Genomic DNA, 21,030 nt, shown 5'->3' on the forward strand with positions numbered 1-21,030 from the left:
ACAACCACATGTATTAATAGGAATTTAACCTTTCTCCATGCTTCATGCTATCTAATTTGGACCTCACTGTAAGAAAGGCAGGTATTTCACAGACGAAGGACCTTCAGCTTAAAGAAATCACATGATTTGCCCAATCACACAGTAAGTGGCAGAGCTGACAAAAATTCCTAATTCAGAGTCCTCCCAATGTGCTCAAGTCTTTTCTGAATTAGAGATGTCAAAATTTTCTTAAAAGCTTTTTGTTATGATATTACCTGGTACAAAAAAATAATTGCCAAATATCTCTTGCATTAACTTAAGCTCCATAGCCTAACACTCAAGGTCTCTAGTGTTCCAGTCCCAAACTATTATTCCAGGCATACAGACACTACAATTTAACCAACCAATCTACTAGAGTGTCTCCTGATACACCCTATGGTTTCCCTCACTCCAGTGTTTCTCCCCCACTCTGGGGGGAAACGCTCATGCGTTTCCTCTGCTTAAAGTACTTTCCCCCCACCTTTTCTAGTCTGTGGAATTAATTTCTATGTATCCGATGGTAGCTGCCACCTCTCATACTCAGTGCTCGCATGGATGTGATTCTGGTCTCTCCTGAACCCTGCAGAACTCTGGTTCTGTCTCCTATGTTAGTAACTTACTTACTTCACCTATTTATAATCATCCATAAGGGCAGAGGCTGACATGTCATCTTTTACCACCTACAGTTTCTACTAAGTACTAATGTTAAGTACTACACAGACAATCCCATGTACAGAAAAGTAAAATCCTCACTGACCTCCAAGAAACTCTTCTCTAAGGCCACACGGATGTTGGTCTCTATGCTGGTGCGTTTCTTCCTCCTACGGCTCAAGCCCTCAATTCCTGGAGAATTCAGGGCACTTGGGCTGGAGAGGGACGAATCAGATGAGAGGTTCTCTGTAAGAATGAAGAAAATACAGAAATAAAATTAGCTGAGCACAGTGATTCATGTGCATAATATGCATATTAACAACAAAACTGACAAAATAAGCTATATGCAAGTATGAAAAGGTTTTCACATAACCTACATTACAATATTGCTTATTGGCAGGGCACGGTGGTTCACACCTGTAATCCCAGCACTTTGGGAGGCTGAGGCGGGAGGATCACTTGAGGTCAGGAGTTCAAGACCAGCCTGGCTAACATGGTAAAACCCCATCTCTACCAAAAATACAAAAATTAGCTGGGCACAGTGGCGTGCACCTGTGGTCCCAGTTACTTGGGAGGCTGAGGCAGGAGAATCACTTGAACCCGGGAGGCGGAGGTTGCAGTGAGCTGAGATGGTGCCACTGCACTTCAGCCTGGGCAACAGAGTGAGACCATGTCTCCCCCTACTCGCCCCCTACCCCCCCCAACATATATATATATATTTACTACCATGGATATTTCTGCTGCCCTTATTGGCATTCTTTGTGCTAGGATGGTTGACAATATTACCACTACTTTTGGATTTCTGTTTCTGAGAAAGAAGAGGTTTACTATTCCTATCCTTAAACTCAATTCTATGTCTCCAGTTCTGTTTGTTTATAAGTTCTGGGGATAAAAGGAAGAAAGTTTCTTAGAAATTACTGAACGTTTAATATTTATCTTGTAAATGGCCTCTCATTTTATTGGTATAATCTAGGGTAAAAAGAAAAGAAACAAATGAAATATTTATAAATTCTCTGAAGTTAAATCACAGGGTTCTATAATTTCACAGTTTAATAACCTTGGGCACGTCATACACATCTGAGTTTGTTTCTGCTACACATAAAATAAGATGGAAAGAGTAAACCAGTGGTTCTTATCTGTGGACTCGGGAAACAGATGCCTAGGCCTCACCCGTAGCTACTGAATAAAACTGTCCAAGGATGCGTGTTTCAGGTTTGTCTTTTCCAAAGGCCTAATTTTTGTTCATATCTACAATAAGAACCATAGTTTAAGGGATCTACATGACTCCTACAGCTTTCATAGTCTATGATCCTGTGACTCAAAATTCCAATCTTCCAAAAGGAACTCTCAGCACAAAAAAACGTAAGACAAAGCTAGTAGTCCAACTTTTCTGAATGAAATGTGTGGTCATTTAAATAACAAAAGCAGAACTATTGCAAGAACAAGTTCTATGATAATTCATCAAGGAAGAAACAATAAGCTTCTACTTCAGGCTTAACTAAATACAAAAGCCTTACTTATCCTATTCCTTCAACTGTGTGTGTGTTCCTAATCCTGTCTCAAATACAAGAAGTATTTCAGACTAAAAATTACTGCTAATTATTTATACTGTAATTACTAGAATATTTAAATGAATCAGCTTTCTGATTTATATCACCATAATTTATAATAATCCTCCCAGGATTAATAAGCTTCAAGGTTCTATAACAACAAAAATAGAGTAAGAAATATAAACCCCAATTTATATAACAATCCCCCTGTAAAATCTCAATGAATGACAAAGAAATATCTTTTACAGTCACTTACCTGCATCATTTAGCCACTTCTCTAAAAGTGGCTTCAACTTGCACATGTTCTTAAAGCTGAGGTTCAAGGCTTCAAAGCGAGAGATGGTAGTTTGGCTGAAGTCATTTCCATATAGTTTCCCCATAGCGAGCCCAACATCACCCTACACACAATACAGAGCAGAAGGGAGAGGAGAGGAAAGACAGAGTCATCTCACCAGTGCTTAAAGCCTTCACTCTGGGGTGTTGCTCCAATAACTGCTTTAGACAAAGAGTCAATAATTATTCCACTTACGGGGTCCCACATAAACTCCATCCCTAAGCCAGTCACAGTGTTACTGTGAGGACTCTTTTAGGCCTAATCGTTACAACGTTCAATACTGTCCCACATACTTTCCCATTTTGAATCTCTTCTTGCCACCTTATGTAATCATGGAGATACCAAAATTTCAACTAGGTATCAAAAATAGTGCTAATATTCTAACAAGCCCCTTAATTGATACAACCAAAGTGATTTAAGTAATCTTTAAAAATGTATTTATCTGGTCTGGGCACAGTGGCTCACACCTTTAATCCCAGCATTTTGGGAGGCCTAGGCCTACATGGGTGGATTGCTTGAGCCCAGGATTTCCAGACCAGCCTGGAGAACATGGCAAAACATCTACAAAAAATACAAATATTAGCCAGTCGTGGTGGCGTGTGCCTGTAGTCCTAGCCACTTGGGAGGTTGAGCTGGAAGGATCGCTTGAGCCCGGGAGGTCAAGGCTGTAGCAAGCCGTGATCATGGCACCGCACTCCAGTCTGGGTGACAGAGCGAGACCCTGTCTCAAAAAAAGAAAAAAATTTAAAAAAGAAAAAGAAAAATAAATTTATCTGTATCACCTACAGATATTACGTATAACTCTCTAGATAACCCAAGATATTTCTGAACTAATCAAACTTCCCAAAAATCATTTTAAAAATTAGAAATCATCTCTTTCTTCTTTTCCCTATCAAGTATTTCTGGATGCAGTGAAAAAAAAAATCTATTTTCACTCCTAGTTTGGATTTCAAAGTTAGTTACAAAAAACAGGTATTCTAAAAGACTACTTTTGTAACCATCATAGAAATAGAAATTCACAGTAGAGAGGTTTGACCCATTTAGTCAAACCTTCATGGGCACTGGAAACTTGGTAACCTTACAGCAATAGAACAATGATGCCCTGAATATATTACAAAAGATGTCTTTCTCTATAAGCCTACAACCTTTGAAATGTATACAGAGCTTTTCTTCTTGCTGAATCTCTCTTGATCAAGTGGGAAAAAAAGCGTAAGATAGTTGCTTTATATACAGGAAACAGAGGCTCACGGAGTTTAAATGATTCACCCACTCATTTCAATTAGTTTAGTAACAGGGCAGAAAGGCAACATCATTTCTGGTCCAAAGTACTATACAACTAATCCTACTATGAGACAGCCAACTCTCAACTATCCTGGCAACACTTATTTTGAACTGGGATTATCCCAGTCCTTTGATTCCCCCCCACCCCTAATCCATCTTTTGAATACTACATTTTTTATTAGCGCATTGAATACTACATTTTTATTAGGTGGTAGTCGGGTTAAAAAAGTAACATATTTTTAAAACCCCATTTTCTTTTCGGTGAACAACTTCTGATAAAAAGTTTAACAGATGAGAAATATTGAAATGTAAGACAAAATGAGGCACACAGAATACCTGAACTTCAAGTGATTGATATCCTCTGCCTTCCCATATAGCCACCGGCCACATGTGGCTATTTAAATTAATTAAAACCCAATAAATTAAAAATTCAGTTCCCCAGCATCACTAGCCCTTCCAAGTGCTCAATAGCCGTAAGTAGACAGTGGCTATTGTATTGGACACCCCATGTCCAATGTACAGAACACCCCATCATCACAGAAAGTTTTAGTGACAGTTCTGAATATACTGAAGTAGACTGTTTATTAATTTCCTTTCAATTACCATAAAAGTGAAAGAACCAGAATTAGTGGTGAGCAGGGCATAAATGCTATCCATTATACTGTATACAAATATGTCTAAAGATATAGATGATTATGTTTATCTATACCTGTAGCTCTATAATTTATTAAAATGTTACTTCATTCAGGCAGGGCACCGTGGCTCACACCTGTAATCCCAGCACTTTGGGAGGCCGAGGCAGGTGGATCACCTGAGGTCAGGAGTTCAAGACCAGCCTGACCAACATGGCGAAACCCCATCTCCACTAAAAAATACAAAAATTAGCCAGGTGTGGTGGCAGGCGCCTGTAATCCCAGCTACTCAGAAGGCTGAGGCATGAGAACTGCTTGAAACCTGGGAGGCAGAGGTTGCAGTGAGCCGAGATCATGCCACTGCACTCCAGCCTGGGTGATAAAGTGAGACTCTGTCTCAAAAAAATAAATAAAATAAAATAAAATGTTACTTCACTTAATCAAATATTCACTAAGTGCCTACCATATGTCAAGCATTGAACTTAACGCATTGTGTATCACATATATTCATGTCATGGTCACCTTGTTTAGATTACAGCTGGTGCCAACTAAACCTTGCAATTCTTTGAGTATAAGAACTTATGTAGCAGTTAGATGGCAATAAGTGTTTTCTGGCATAGTAACTGCACAATAAGCTACAAATTTTCACAAACTTCTATCTTATTATAAAAGCATATAAAAGTAACAATTTAACAAGTAAAAAATAAGTCAACAGCCTTGGAAACATAAGACCCCATCTCTACCAAACACAAAAAAATTAGCTGTGTGTGGTGCATGTGCCTGTAGTCCCAGCTACTTGGAAGGCTGAGGTGGGAGGATCACTTGACCCCAGAAGTTTGAGGCTGCAGTGAGCTATAATTGTGCCACTGCACTCCAGCCAGAGCCAACAGAGTGAGACCCTCTCTCTAAAAAAAAAAAAAAAAAAAAAGTAAATAAAATATTATTAAAAAATCATGACAGTAATTATAAGAAATGATACCTTAAGGTGGTGGCTGGAAATAAAGCTATGCCATTCACTAACTAGAACCATGATAATAAATAATAAACTCACTTTATCATTTATTAATATGTTTTATTTCACATTTAAATTGCTTAACTGAATAAAAAGCAACAGGCTCCTCAGTTAACATACTAATTTTCATTAATTTGGTATAGGCTTGGTTTAATGCTCTTTCGTGATAACCCAACTCACAACCATCTTGGGTTATCACTCACAAAAGTAAATGTTTTAAGTAGTCGATTCATATATAATCTTAACTATATTATATCCCTTTGATATTTTTAAAAAGAACATAACAAAAAAGGAACAAAAACTGGGATTGGGAAATAATGAATGTACCACATGTGATAAATGTATTATGCTATGACATGCTTTCTAATTATGGAAAGACAGCCATGGTAATCCTTTAATAAGCAATTATGTAATTAGAAAATAACTTTAAAACATCTAATAATGCATATATTTACACAGAGAATAGAGCTTTTTTTGTTTCAGCAAATAACTTTAATGGCTAAAACTTTCTCTTTGTGTGTGTATATAAATAAATTGGCCACAGAGCAACCTTTGAATAACTAAAATTGAAGTATCTGACTTAAAAACAAAGGTTGATAGACTGATTTTCCATTCTGCAGCAGTAGTATGTACTTTAACCCACATAGTCCAAGTTTGTGAACCATTGCCACTGCTGTCTCAAAGTCATTTCAAAAAATAAGGAATGGTCATGCCAAAAAATAGGATAAAACCACAAAACAAAATACCAGACCATAGGGAAGCTCCTTTACCTGGAGAGATGTGCGGAGGGAGAGAAAAACAAAACACTGGCAATATGTTGGGTCAAACGCAGAAAGGCAAACCACTATTTGAGTAAAAGTTAAAGATTTTTAAAAGCCTTAACATCTTTGGCATATCACTTAGGCAACAATCTCTCAGGGAATCCCAGAGTATGCTGTGCTAATAGTTTAAAACTTGAGGCACTGCTAAATATGCTAACCTTATACTTATTTCGGCTTTGTAACTTACTCATATCAATCTAGTTTTACGTTTAGCTTTTTTTTTTTTTTTTTTTTTGAGACAGAATCCTGCTCTGTCACCCCCCAAGCTGGAGTGCAGTGGCGTGATCTTGGCTCACTGCAACCTCCACCTCCCAGGTTGAAGCAACTGTTCCTGCCTCAGCCTCCCGATTAGCTGGGATTACAGGCGCCCGCCACCACATCCGGCTAATTTTTGTATTTTTTAGTAGAGATGGGGTTTCGCCATGTTGGCCAGGCTGGTCTTGAACTCCTGACCTCAGGTGATCCATCTGCCTCGGCCTCCCAAAGTGCTGGGATTACAGGTGTGAGCCACTGTGCCCGGCCTAGCTTTCTTTTTAAAACAAGTCAGATCATTTAAGATGCTTTGAAAGTATTAAAATGTTTCTGGATAATTTGCTTCTTCATAAGTCAAACTCCTCACAAATGTAACTGTATTTCTGCTAAAATCATGCCTATTTAAAAAATCATTTTATATTCCCAAACACAATTGATTTCTTTGAGCAAAAATGAATTCCCAAAGAAATATAAGCCTGGGCTGGGCCTGGTTGTTCACACCTGTAATCTCAGCACTTTGGGAAGCTGACGTGGGTGGATTTGGTTGAGGCCAGGAGTTCGAGACCAGCCTGGGCAACATGACAAGACCTCGTCTCTACAAAAATTAGCCGGGTGTAGTGGTGTGCCTGAGTCCCAGCTACTCAGGAGATGGAAGCGGGAGAATCTCTTGACCCCTTGAGGTCAAGGCTGCAGTGAGCCATGATCATGCCACTGTACTCCAGCCTGGGTGAGAGACCGAGGCCCTGTCTCAAAAAAAAAAAAAAAAAAAAAAAAAAAAAAAATATATATATATATATATATATATATATATATATACATACCCATAGTACATTCAGGGATGCTATCCTTGGATTTTGACGTACCAGGCCAGGTGGAGCATTACTGTACTTTCAACACAAAATAATTTGAGTAATATTTTAGTGGCTTAAAAACTTTAAATTATATTCCCTGGAAAGAAAATATCACATTTTTCCTGATTCCATAAAAGCATCCAATCTAATCCATACTTCAGTTTTTTTTTTACCTAATGATCTTATACCATTTTACATAAATTTCATTCAGTTTAATTCCTTGCCTGCTTTAAAAGTATTATTTGCAGGCCGGGCACAGTGGCTCACACCTGTAATCCCAGCACTTTGGGAGGCCAAGGTGGGAGGGTTGATTGAGGCCAAGAGTTCAAGACCAACCTGGACAACATAGCGAGACTCTGTCTCTAAACAAATATATTATTTATGACAGGTTAATCAAAGAGTAAGTCAGTGGTAGTGCTTAAAACAAACAAAAATGCTACGTATCCAGACAACTGTTTAAACCATTAAATATATTCACTCTTCTTTAAAAGTCCTCAGGTGACAAATTCCAGAAAATTAATTTGGATTTTGGTTAATTTGGGGTTTTCTTCTTCTATAGATTCTTGCTTGATTAACTGGTTTTAGCATAGGCTTACAGAGTATGTGTGCCTGTGCCTGCATGCCTGTTTCCATCACCCTCTCTCTTCCAAAAAGTTATTTTTATTTTTAATTTTTATTAATTTTTATTTTTTAGAGACAGTGTCTTGCTCTGTCACCCAGGGTGGAGTGCAATGGAGCAATCATGGCTCACTGCAGCCTCGACCTCGCGGGCTCAAACAATCCTCCCACCTCAGCCTCCTGATAGCTTGGACTACAAGCATGCGCCACCACACCCAGTTAAATTTTTTATTTATTTACTTTTTGGAGAGACAGGGTCCCACCAGAGACCAGGCTGGTCTCCATCTCCTGGGCTCAAGCAATCCTCCCACCTCAGTCTCCCAAAGTGCTGGGATTACAGATGAGAGCTACTGCACCCACTACAAAAAACTGTTTTTAAATAAGCCTTCTAAACTTTTCCCCTTTTAGCTAATAGAATACACCCTGTAACCTTTACTCTCTCAATCTTACATATGAAATACTAAGGTCTACCACCAGATATTCTTCAAATAACAAAATCCTCCGTACAGTCAAAATATCCTCCAACATAATCTTTTAAACTCTTCACAATTTACTGATATAATTATGATTTCAGAGGCCTGTGTTCTGAAAGAAATCATAAAGCTTCTAGACTAACATTAAACCATACATTAAAAATGCAAGAAAAGGCTAACAAAAAGGTGCAGTTTAAAACCAAAAAACAACATGGCTGAGGAACATATTGTATCTTAGAAGCCTCTTTGGACATGTAAAGCAAATACAGTTGTCCCTCAGTATGCAAAGGGGATTGGTTTCGGGACCTCCCTTGGATACCAAAATCCACTGATGCTCAAGTTCTCAAAATTATAAAATGCATATTTGTATATAACATACGTGTATCCTCCCATATACTTTAAATCATCTCTACGTTACTTACAATACTTAATATAATGTAAATGCTATGTAAATTGTTGAATTGTTTAGGAAATAATGGCAAGAAAAAAAGTCTATACATGTTCAGTACAGACATGACCATACTTTTTCGTCCCCCGTCCCAAATATTTTGGACTAGTTGAATCCACAGATGTAGAATCCATGAATACAGAGAGCCAACTGTATTTGGACCCAGCCAAGGAGGGCAATCAATGTAAGGCCAATTCACCCTACCTGAGTGAATCCCAGTTTGATTCGTCTTTGTTTGAAGGTCTTGGCAAACTGCTCAAGCTCCTCAAGGTCACTGGGCTCCTCCAAGCTGGGAGTATCAATTCGCTTTGGTGTTGACTGGCTCTGTGGAAGTGTCTGAATTGGGGTTGCTGCTATTGTGCGTGTTGGGGTTGCTGGCTGTTGGAGAAAGAGTGAAACAATGAGGAAAAACATGTGAAGAGATATTTAGGTTTACTCCAAGTAAACAACTGAAGGAAAGAGCCACATTTATGGATAACAATGAAGACCATGTAACACTACAGAAGGTACAACGTAATGTTCAGTGAGCAAAGCAGACAGTGAAATTATGTATACTGTAATTACAATTAATTACGTAATCTATAAAAAAACATGAATACACAAAAATGAAATGAATACACAAAAATGAAATCTATTATAACTGGGTTTTCAAATGGTCTGAATACATGTATCTTATGTCTTTTAATAAATTACTCTTTATTTCAAAAAATCTATTTCATAAGTCTAGCACTTCAACTGTCAAAACAGTAGACAGCATATAGGTCTTGTTTATCACTATTATATCTCCAACCTGTGACACCATATTATAAAAATAGTATTCGAGATCATAATTCAAAATCATTAAGGGGGAAAAGTAAACCTCCTGTAGTTTAAATAGCTTATAACAGGTTTCGCTTTTGTATATCTGTTCCAGTTTTTTCTCCAAGGATCTATATCTTAAACCTTCACTGTAATTATGGTAAACATAATTTTACCCTCTGCTTTTCTCATTTAATGTTGTTTTAACTTTTTTCTATGGTATTTCAGTCTTCATAATTATCCTTTTTAAAAACTAAGGCGGCCGGGCGCAGTGGCTCAAGCCTGTAATCCCAGCACTTTGGGAGGCCGAGGCGGGCGGATCACGAGGTCAAGAGATCGAGACCACAGTGAAACCCCGTCTCTACTAAAAATACAAAAAAAATTAGCCGGGCGTGTTGGCGGGTGCCTGTAGTCCCAGCTACTCGGAGAGGCTGAGGCAGGAGAATGGCGTGAACCCAGGAGGCGGAGCTTGCAGTGAGCCGAGATCATGCCACTGCACTCCAGCCTGGGTGACAGAGCAAGACTCCGTCTCAAAAAAAAAAAAAAAAACCTAAGGCAATATTCTCATAATTTACGCACCTATGTGCGTAACCAGTTCTTAATTGCTAGACAGTTTTTATGTTTTCACTAACATAGGTAACAACACAATGAAAAACTTTATGCATATTAGTTATTTTTTCCACCTATGTGCGTAATTAGTTCTTTTGAGATAAATTCTCAAGGGCTTTTCTGGTAACTAGATAAACAATTTCATGGCTTTTGATACATATCATAACTTTGGTTCCCTCTATGCAACAATCTTCCACATGACTTATGTTAGCAGTTTTAAAAAATGTTTTGCTAATTCAAGAAGTAAATGGTAGTTCCCTGCTGCTTTAATTTGTATTTCTCTTACTACTCAATGTCAAAATTTTCCCATGTGTCAATTATTATCTGTATTTCTTTGGATGTGAATTGGATTTATGTCCTTAACCAATTTATATATTAACGATATTTATTCTCATCCTTATCCTTAGAGAGATCCTCAAATTTTATAGAGGAAGCTTTGTCGTATTAATGTAAATGCTTTTTCCAATTTGCTTTCTTCTTTTTATTTTTCAGTGTACATAAATCTTTAAATTGTCATTTGGGTGAGCTTTTACTTTTCCTTTCTAATATATCCTGTTACTTCAAATCTGAGAAAGCTTCACTTATTTCTAACATTGATAAAATTCCTTTTAATCTGCTAGCTTCTTCTTTGTTGAATATTTGATTATTTAAATCCATGTATAGTTTATTTTGGGACATGAGGGTATAGTCTCTTTTTAAAAATAAAATACTCAACTTTCTTATCACACAAACTTAAGGTTATTCTGTTCTATTCACAAGCCCTGAGTGGAACACACCTCACTAGTGGGAGGCACTGCCTGACTGCATCTTAGTTGCTTAGTTGACCCCTCCTGTGAACAGTAGCCCAAGTGAGCGATTATAAACCAGAATTACAGATAAAGTCTGTGGCTGTGAATTTTTCTTCTTCAAATTTAGATGAGTTATATAACCCTGACCTTTACCTTATGAGTCAAGGCTTCCTCCAAAGGAACTAACTGTCTCAGAAAACTACAGAATAAGCATTACACCGGCGACAACTGGAGTTCAGTTCCTCTCTTATCATCCTGTTTCAATGACAACAACAAAGTTCATTTCTATGTCATGCTGACACTGCATAATTTTCAATCTGACCATTTTGGAGGAGCCAAAACGAGCACCAACCATAGCAGACCCCCATGTGGCTGTACACTTCTCACAGCGAAACTGGTTGACAGTTAGAGGTGAGTCTTAACTATCACATTGTTACTTCATCTCCGGGCTTGAAGTAGGCCCATTCTCAAATAATAAAGGACTAAAAATCGCTTGGGTACCTTTAGATGGAGTGGTTACAGATAAGTTACCCCAACTCCAGAAACCTCAGGCTGGACTGGGCCAGATCTAGAAATGGCAGAGTAGAATTCAGTGAGCAGGAGTCAGGATGAAGCCACAACGGCCCTGCCACCGTATGCAGAGAATGCAGGCCAGGAAGAAGTCTCTGGTACAGGCTTTTTTCAAAATCCCAACCTCACTCTTGCATTCAGCATATTCACAAATTCACCATTTAAAAGGGCAAATGTAACTGCTAACTGTAGTAGCAGTTACTACAGGTAGTAGTAGATACAGAACATTCTCATCACTCCCAAAAGTTCCCTTGTTCCCTTTGCAGTTAATCCCCATCATTAGCCCCCTGTCCCTGGCAACCACTAATATGTTTTATGTACCTTAGTTTTGTCTTTTCTAAAATGCCATGTGCATTGAATCATACTGTATGCAGTCTTTTATGTCTTCTTTCATGTAGTATAATGCTTTTGAGATTCACAGGAGATGCATGTATCAGAAGCACGTTTCTTTTTATTGCAAAGTAGTATTCCATCATATGGATATGCTAAAGCTTATGGTACCTAGTCACCAGCTGATGTATATTTAGGTTGTTTCCAGTTTGAGGTGAATAACGCTGCTATAAACATTCACATACAAGTCTTTGTGTGGACGTATGCTTTCATTTCTAGGGATAGAACTGCTGGGTCACAAGGTACATGCACATTTAATTTTATAAGAAACTGCCAGCCTGGTGCGGTGGCTCACGCCTGTCATCTCAACACTTTGGGAGGCCAAGACAGGCAGATTGCTTGGGCCCAGGGGTTCAAGACCAGCCTAGGCAACATGGCGAAACCCCATCTCTACAAAAAATAGCTGGGTGTGGTGGTGCACGCCTGTAGTCCCAGCTACTCAGGAGGCTGATGTGGGAGGATCGCTTGAGCTTGGGAGGTCAGGCTGCTAGAGTGGGCTGTGATTGTGCCACTGCACTCCAGCCTGGGTGACAGAGCAAGACCTTGCCTCCCCCTCACCCCCGAAAAAAGAAACTGCCAAAATAATTTCCAAAGTGTGTAGACCATTTTGCAACACCACTAAGCAATGTATGAGAACTCTAGTTGCTTTACCTTCTTGCCAACGCCTTTTAAATTTTGCTTATTCTAGTGGCTGTGTAGTGATATTTCATTTAAATTTTCCTGATGACTAACGGTTTTTGAGCATCTTTTCATATGCCTGCTGGACATTTACATATCTTCTTTGGTGAAGTATCTCCCATTTTTTTGCTGCCCATTCCCTTAAATCAGATTGTCTTATTATTAACTTGAATGAGTTCTTTAGACATTCTGAACACGAATCTTTTATCAGATATGTTTCATAAAAATATTTTCTCCCCATCTGTGGTTTTCTTTTCATTCACTTGAGAGAAGCTTTTAATTTTTATGAAATTAAATTTATCCGTTATTTTATGGTGCTTTTTGTGTCCTATTTAAGAAATCCTTGCCTAACCCAAGGACACAAATATTTTTTTCCAAGCTTTTTTCTCTAAGTTTAGGTCTACGACCCGTCAAACAAATCTTTGTACATGGTGTGAAATAATAGTCAAGGTTTTTTTTTTCCCTATTGTTTCAGCAGCATTTTTTGAAATGACTTTTTTTTCCCCACTGAAATCCTTTGGCACCTTTGGCAAATCAGTTGGCCATATACATGTGGATTTACTGGACCTTCTATTCTGTTCCACTGATCTCTATTTCTATCCATATGCCAGTATTACACTGTCTTCATTAACTGGAGTTTTATAATTATTCTTGACATCAGGTAGTCCTTCAATTTTCTTCTCAAAATCGTTTGGTTATTCTGTGTTTTCTACAGTTCTATATAAATGTTAGAAACAGTATGCAAATTTCTACAAAAAAGCCTGCTAGGTATTGGTTGAGACTGTGTTGAACCTAGAGGTCAATTTGGGAAAAAGTGACATTTTAACATTTAACTTAGGTCTTCTGATTCATGAACACATTACTTCTTTCTATTTTATAGGTCTTTAATTTTACACAGCAATGTTCTATAGTTTTCAACTATAGAACTATTTGTATAGGCCTTAAAAATATTTTGTTGTTTATCCCTAAGTACTGTAAATTTCTTTTTCTTAATTTCAATTTCCAAATGCTCACTGCTAGTGTATAGAAATGTAAATGATTTTTATATATTGACTTTGTATCATACTTGCTAAGCTCACTTATTCCAGTAGCTTTTTTTGGTAGAATCCTTAAGATTTTCTACATAGACAATCATGTCATCTAGCAACTAAGATAGTTTTACTTCTTCCTTTCTAATCTATATGTCATTTATTAATATTTCATTTTATTGTCTTATTGCATTACTGGCACCTTCAGTATAATGTGGAATAAAAGTGGCAATTGGTCACTTTGCCTTGTTTCTGATCTTGGGAAAGTATTCAGTTTTTCATTAAGTATGATGTTGGTTTTTTCTTTTCTTTTTTTTTTTAATACATGCTCTTTACTAGGTTAAGAAAGTTACCTTCTATATCTAGTTTGCAAGAGTTCTTATCATAAATGGATGCTGAATTCTGTGAAATCTGGTAATGTGTTAGTATTAAGTGATAACTTCCATACTGCAGACAAAGAAAGTCAGAGCTGGAAGGAGATTCAGGATCAGCCAGTTCAGTCACCTAATTTATAGATGAGAAGACTGAGGTCCAGAGAGATAAAATGACATGTTCAAAGCAACAGCTAGATAAGAAGTGGAATTAGGTCTATAATTTAAACCTCTATATGTCTAAGATTTTTTTATATAATTATAGTGTTTATATGGTCTAGTAGAAATGAGCTAAAGCACCATAAAAGCATTGAGAAAAAAGAAAACAGAGAGATCAAAATTTCTTTGCAGTTTCTGAGAAAGGGTAAAGGGTAACGGTGGATTTTTAACTGAGGCTAACTAGGTTTCCAGTTTAAGTGGTAATATCTACTGCCAAGTATGGTGAGGGGAGATGTCACATAGCTAGAACTCATTACTCATTTACTGCTAACGCAGTTAATCTTTATGAACATATAAGAAACAGGAACTCTGAAGATTTTCAAAGACTATATTGATTTGGTAGCATTGCTTTATTGAGCTGATAAGCTTAGCTTTGATTTTCTGGTCAGTTTTTGAAGACCGAATTATTTTTATTAGATTTTAAAAAAAATTAAATAAAGTCCAAAAGTCTCCCCAAACAATATGATAAGAGAAAGCGGCCCCTATAGAAGAAAACTGACCTGGGAGGTGAGGGTGATGCTTGGCTGCGACTGTAGGAGGTTGGCTTGGCTTTGCTGAGGTAGTTGCGTTAGAAGATTTTGCGCTTGCAGGAGACCTGTAGAAGAAAAACATGTTATCCAGAAACATTAAAGATTTCTTCGAACACATGGCAAAAGAAAGAAAGAATTAGAAAATGAGCTGAAAATTTCCAGTTGATCTCTGGTAGTCTTACTGGTATCAAAACTCTTATTTCTCTTATTTGCCTTACATTCAATCTTGTTTTGCAACTTGGAAGAGAAGATATAGAACATTAAATTAAAACTGATATGTCTTTGGCACAATCTGAATAAGCTCTGTGATAGGTCAATCCTTTATTTTAGGAAAGAGTGGGATGAAAGTTAAAAAACTATTCTAAATAGAAACAGCTGGAAATTCCAAAAAGAGCTCAACTTCTTAACCTAGAATCCATTAGAAACTGCCAGCATATGCTGGACCAGAGGAAAAGAAGCATTTTCAAGTTCTCTTTATCAAACATTTGCCTGTTGGTGATAATAAAGTTGAAATGTAAAATATTCTATTAATATCTGCATGAACACTGAACTGTCTTAGTTTCAAATAATTGATATTGTAATGCCACCAATGCTTCATGATGACAAACTGACATTCAAAGTAGAAATACAAACTCTTTGTTTGTAGAAGATGCTTAATTACTTGAATACATGGCTTTTTATTTTCAGAACCTGATAGACAGGACCAACCCAGAATGTCTGTATTTAAGGATTTAATCTATAGTAAAGAGTTTCAGATAAAATGTTGTTGCTAAAATACTAAATATAAGATTACGTTTGCTGTGATAAGAGCAATGGTAGAAAGTATTCAACAAAGCACACCAAACAAAAGGGATTTTACCATTTTCTTTCGAACATGTGATAAGATTATCTGAGGCAGTAGCTTCCTAATTATGATTTCCTTAGGTTACTAAATTTGGATATATTAAATGTTGGAATATGTAGGACAACAGCCAGAACACTTAAGCCTGCCAGAGATTAGCCATAGAATTTATCATTTATTTATAACTAACTAAGCACTGCTATCAAAAGATAGTAATATTTATTTCTAAGATACTATTCTAAGATAAATATTAGTATCGAAAGATACTAATATTTATTACTAAGATTTAAGCTATCAAAAGATACTAATATTTATTTCATAATGTAGGTCACAAATAAGATAAATATATTAAATATATTTGAATTTTTCTAAAGAACCCTGACTTGCTGATCTGGGGCAAGTGAAATATATATTGAAGCAAATATGATTAAATAAAATTCAGCACATATTACTACAAACATTTCTCAAAAGGCAGGTTTATGGAAGTTTAAATGACCATCCTGCTTCCCCAAGTGTCTCCCTATAGTTCAATCTCCATATAATAGTTAGGGTGATCTTTATAATCTTATTATTTCCCAATTAAAACGCTGTCATGGCCTTATATTAGAATTAGAACAAAATCTATGCAGCCCTAGGTATCTGGCGCTGTCTAGCTCTCATATCTCAACTTCTACCACTTCCTTTGACTCACTGAACTCCAGTTACTTTGGCTTTTCTTTTCCTGGATCAGGTCAAGCTGTTCCCATCTCAGGTGTTTTACATTCCTTTGCCTACAAGACTCTTGTCTTCAGATTCTAGGTGTGGTAACCTCTCTCTTATCCTTCCTCACCAGTTCCCAATTCAAATATTGCTTCTCCAGAGAGACTTTTCCAGACCATAGGCCCATTCTTCTTTAGGTTAACCATTACCAGATTACTATGATCTGCTACCTGACTAGTACGTACTGGTATCTAAACCATTTGTTTACATGTTTACTGTTCGACGTCTCTTAATGAGGGCAGGGCCTGCATCTTGTTCAAAATACATCCCTAACTATTAGAGCACTATATGACACAGCAGGCACTCAACTAATTTTTGAGTGAATTAATTAAAATATCAAACTTTACTGGTTTGAAAAATACTGAAGGGTAGTCTAGAGGAAAAAAACTGTATTTTATGTTAACGATTAAAACTAATTAAATAAAATTGTTTTGAAAAGACTAAAGACTAAAGAATATTCAAAAACAATAATAAAAAATGAAAGAGAGGGCCAGGCACGGTGGCTCATGTGTGTAATCCCAGCACTTTGGGAGGCCGAGGCAGGCAGATCACTTGAGGTCAGGAGTTCAAGACCAGCCTGGCCAACATGGTAAAACCCCATCTCTACTAAAAATACAAAAAGTAACTGCGTGTGGTGGCACACAACTATAATCCCACCTACTCGGGAGGCGAGGCAAGAGAATCGCTTGAACCCAGGAGGCAGAGGTTGTGGTGAGACAAGACTGCGCCACTGTACTCCAGGCTGGGAGAAAAAACAAGACTCCGTCTCAAAAAAAAAAAAACAAAAGAGAAGAGAGCACAAAGGTCAGAAATGCAGTTCCGTTATTAAACATAGGCTATTTCAACCCAGGAGTTTCTTTAAAGTTTAACAATGAAAGTTAGTTTAATCTGTAAGAGACAAAAGCAGGTAAGTAAACAAATTCAAACCTTAGGTTTTACCCCCAAACAAGGGCCCGTAGAGGTTTAGAACTTTTTAAAAAACCAATGCTTGGCCAGGTGCCATGGCTCACGCCTGTAATCCCAGCACTTTGGGAGGCCGAGGCATGTGGATCACGAGGTCAGGAAGTCGAGACCATCCTGGCTAACACGGTGAAAACCCGTCTCTAGTAAAAACACAAAAAAATTAGCCAGGCGTGGTGGCATGCGCCTGTAGTCCCAGCTACTCGGGAGGCTGAGGCAGGAGAATCCTTCTAACCTGGGAGACGGAGGTTGCAGTGAGCCGAGATCACGCCACTGCACTCCAGCCTGGGCGACAGAGCAAGACTCCATCTCAAAAACAACAACAAAAAAACGCTTGCCACCTTCCCTTACCTAAACAATGAAAACCCAAACAAAACTCAAATGAACAGTTTTCTAACCAAGAACATTTCTTTGATTATTTTTATAATTAGTGCTGAGAGTAAATAGGGCAGAATAAGATAACCAATAAATTATGACTCAAGTTCAGTAATCTGTCAGTAAGAATTTTCCCATGAAAAATAATTCTGAGGAAAAGGCTTAAATTTCCCTTGCTAGAAATTAAATTCTGGACAATTACAGTTATATAATCATAGCAATATTACCAAAAATATGAATTACATCTCAAAAGTTTTAGATTAACCAATGAAAAACAAGAGAAAACAGAATTCCAGAAATCAATATTGAAGGCTAATCTCATGCTGGAAACATTGTTAAAATTCCAAAAGATAAAATCTTTGTCCTCCATCATGAAGTTAAGAGATTAGCTCTTTGGATTTTCAGCTTCTCTGATGCTATTAATTACAATGAATTCAATTCCTAGAAATGTTTATAGATGTATTTCCACTATGCTGATCCTCTACATTGTTGAATAATCTTAGAAAATGGAATCTAGGTCACATATGACTAACGAATGATTGCAACTCAGCAGCAGCGGTACAAGGTGATTCTAGGGAAACTATATAAAGGAACAACCTTTTCATTCTCTGAGTTATCTATCGTTTGTTGACTGAGGATGATACTGATATCATGATAATGTCATAATGATAACAGCAGCAAAGATTTAGAGAGGTTACTACATATGAGGCACCTTTCTAAAAGGTGCCTTACACGTGTTTAACTTGTTGACTCCCTACAACGCTTAGAGGTGAACACTGAAAGTATCCTAATATCACAGTTGAGGAAACAGGTGCCCATAAAGTTAACTTTCCCAAGGACACACAGGTAAGTGGCAGAGCCAAGATTTACAAAGAGACAGTTTGGCTTTAGAGTCTATGCTCTTTGCCACTACATTATAATGACCTTCCTGATGTTAGGGTAGTAAAACTTTTTTTGCAATTCACCCATGTAAGTGAAGGGGAAGATAAAAAGGGAAATACGTGAAACTCAGAAAGGTTAGGTGAGTTGTCCAGGGTCACTGGCTCTAAGGCCAATCAGTATTACATTATCTGTGCTATTTTCCCAATCTTATAAAAGTCTGGAAGTTGGGGGAGTGTTTAAAAACATACACATACTTTTGCAAATACCAAAAAATCAGAATGAACAGTAATTCATTATTCCTACTATCTTGATTTAAGACAAATAAAATTGAAATAAAATGAGGTCCCAGATTTGAAAAGGGAAAGACAATGCCCTTGGCTTTGCTGAAAGTGAATGAAGGCAATCTCATTCTATCTTAAGGCTTTGGCAATTAACAAACCTAATAAACACACTTCGCATTGACCTTTCTAAGTCTTTCTGATCTAGGTCACCTTCTCCTTCCCTCTTGGAATTTTCTTCCATTGCGATTACCACTCTCCACTAGTTTTTGACTTCTGAAAATGCAGTATCTTTTGAATCTACTTAATCCTTTATACCTAAAAGGTTGGTTTCACCAAGGTTCTTCTAATACTACATATATATTTTCTCTGACCCTATCAACCCTTGTAGTTTTCTAAAAACCCAGGCATTATACCTAGATACCTCTTTCCTATCATTAATCAAATATAACTGGCCACCAGGTCCTGTCCATCTACCTCCTTACTTACCAATTTTCCCTACCCAAGTTTCAACGTGAACTTTATTAAATAAAAACTTGGAAATGCCACTTTTCTGATTAAATCTGTGGTTTAGCAGAGTTGACAGAAGACTTTCTTATTGGAAGATACCGGGCCATTCACATTACACTCCTCAAAGTGAGTCCGGATACAGTGGTTCATGCCTATAATCCCAGCACTTTGGGAGGCTGATGCAAGACGATCGCTTGAACCCAGGAGTTCAAGAACAGCCTGTGCTACCACAGCAAGACATGTCTCTACAAAAAACTTTTTTTTTTTTTTTCAATTAGCCAGGTGAGGTAGTACACACTGTAGTCCCAGCTGCTTTAAAGGCTAAGGTGGGAGGATTGCTTGATCCCAAGAGGCTGGGACTGCAGTGAGCCATGATTGTGCCACTGCACTCCAGCCTGGGTGACAGAGCAAGACTCGGTCTCAAAAAAAAAAAAAGAATAGTCAAAATTAGCTGGGTGTGGTGGCGCGTGCCTGTAATCCCAGCTACTTGGGAGGCTGAGGCAGGAGAATCGCTTGAACCTGGGAGGCAGAGGTTGCGGTGAGCCAAGATCATGCCATTTAACTCCATCTCAAAAACAAACAAACGAACAAACAAACAAAACAACAAAACAAATAGAGCAAGAACGAGGAGCCTGTGAATCCATTTCCTATTTATTCCATCTAAAAAAAAAAAAAAAAAAAAAAAAAGGCCAGATGCGGTGGCTAACGCCTGCAATCCCAGCACTCTGGGAAGCTGAGGTGGGCAGATCACCTGAAGTCAGGAGTTTGAGACCAGCCTGGCCAACATGGTGAAACCTCATCTCTACTAAAAACCAAAAATTAGCCCGGCATAGTGGCAGGCGCCTATAATCCCAGCTACTCAGGAGGCCGAGACAGGAGAATCACTTGAACCCAGGAGGTGGAGGTTGCAGTGAGCTGAAATTGTGCTGCTGCACTCCAGCCTGGGCAACAAGAGTGAAACTATGTCTCAAAAATAAATAAATAAATAAAATAAAATAAAATAAAATAAAATAAAATAAAATAAAATAAAAATAAATTAGCTGGGCATGGTGGCGCATGCCTGTAATCCCAGCTACTTGGGAGGCTGAGGCAGAAGAATTGCTTGAACCCGGGAGGCGAAGGTTGCGGTGGGCCGAGATCATGCCATTGCACTCCAGCCTGGGCAACAAGAGTGAAACTCCATCTCTTAAAATCCCAAAAAACAAAAAACAAAAAAACTCAAAAAATAACAGATGCTGGCGAGCTTGTGGAGAAAAGGGAACACTTACACACTGCTGGTGGGAATGTAAATTAGTTAAGCCATTGTGGAAAGCAGTTTGGCGATTTCTCAAAGAACTTAGAATTGCCATTTGATACAGCAATCCCATTATTGGGTATATACCCAAAGGAATATAAATTTTTCTGCCATAAAGACACATACCTGTGTGTATGTTAATTGCAGCACTATTCACAACAGCAAAGACATGGAATCAACCTAAATATCCATCAACACTAGACTGGATT

General features: G+C 37.7%; 1 protein-coding gene across 6 annotated transcripts in view; it reads right to left on the reverse strand.

The window, feature by feature from the left end:
• POU2F1 (POU class 2 homeobox 1) overlaps positions 1-21,030 on the reverse strand; it is a 208,780-nt gene that overhangs the window by 28,700 nt on the left and 159,050 nt on the right. For all 6 annotated transcript variants that reach the window (XR_004249289.2, XR_009214595.1, XM_032161096.2 and 3 more), the window contains 4 exons: positions 14,893-14,987; positions 9,146-9,319; positions 2,476-2,617; positions 776-915 (listed from right to left, as the gene is read on the reverse strand). Coding sequence is in view for 4 of the 6 variants with exons in the window: in XM_032161096.2 (XP_032016987.1) it covers positions 776-915; positions 2,476-2,617; positions 9,146-9,319; positions 14,893-14,987 (551 nt within the window). In the remaining 2 variants the exon portion in view is untranslated. The remainder of the gene's footprint in view (positions 1-775; positions 916-2,475; positions 2,618-9,145; positions 9,320-14,892; positions 14,988-21,030) is intronic.

The sequence above is a fragment of the Hylobates moloch genome, unplaced genomic scaffold (genome assembly GCF_009828535.3).
Source record: "Hylobates moloch isolate HMO894 unplaced genomic scaffold, HMol_V3 SCAFFOLD_8, whole genome shotgun sequence".
Lineage (NCBI taxonomy): Eukaryota > Metazoa > Chordata > Mammalia > Primates > Hylobatidae > Hylobates > Hylobates moloch.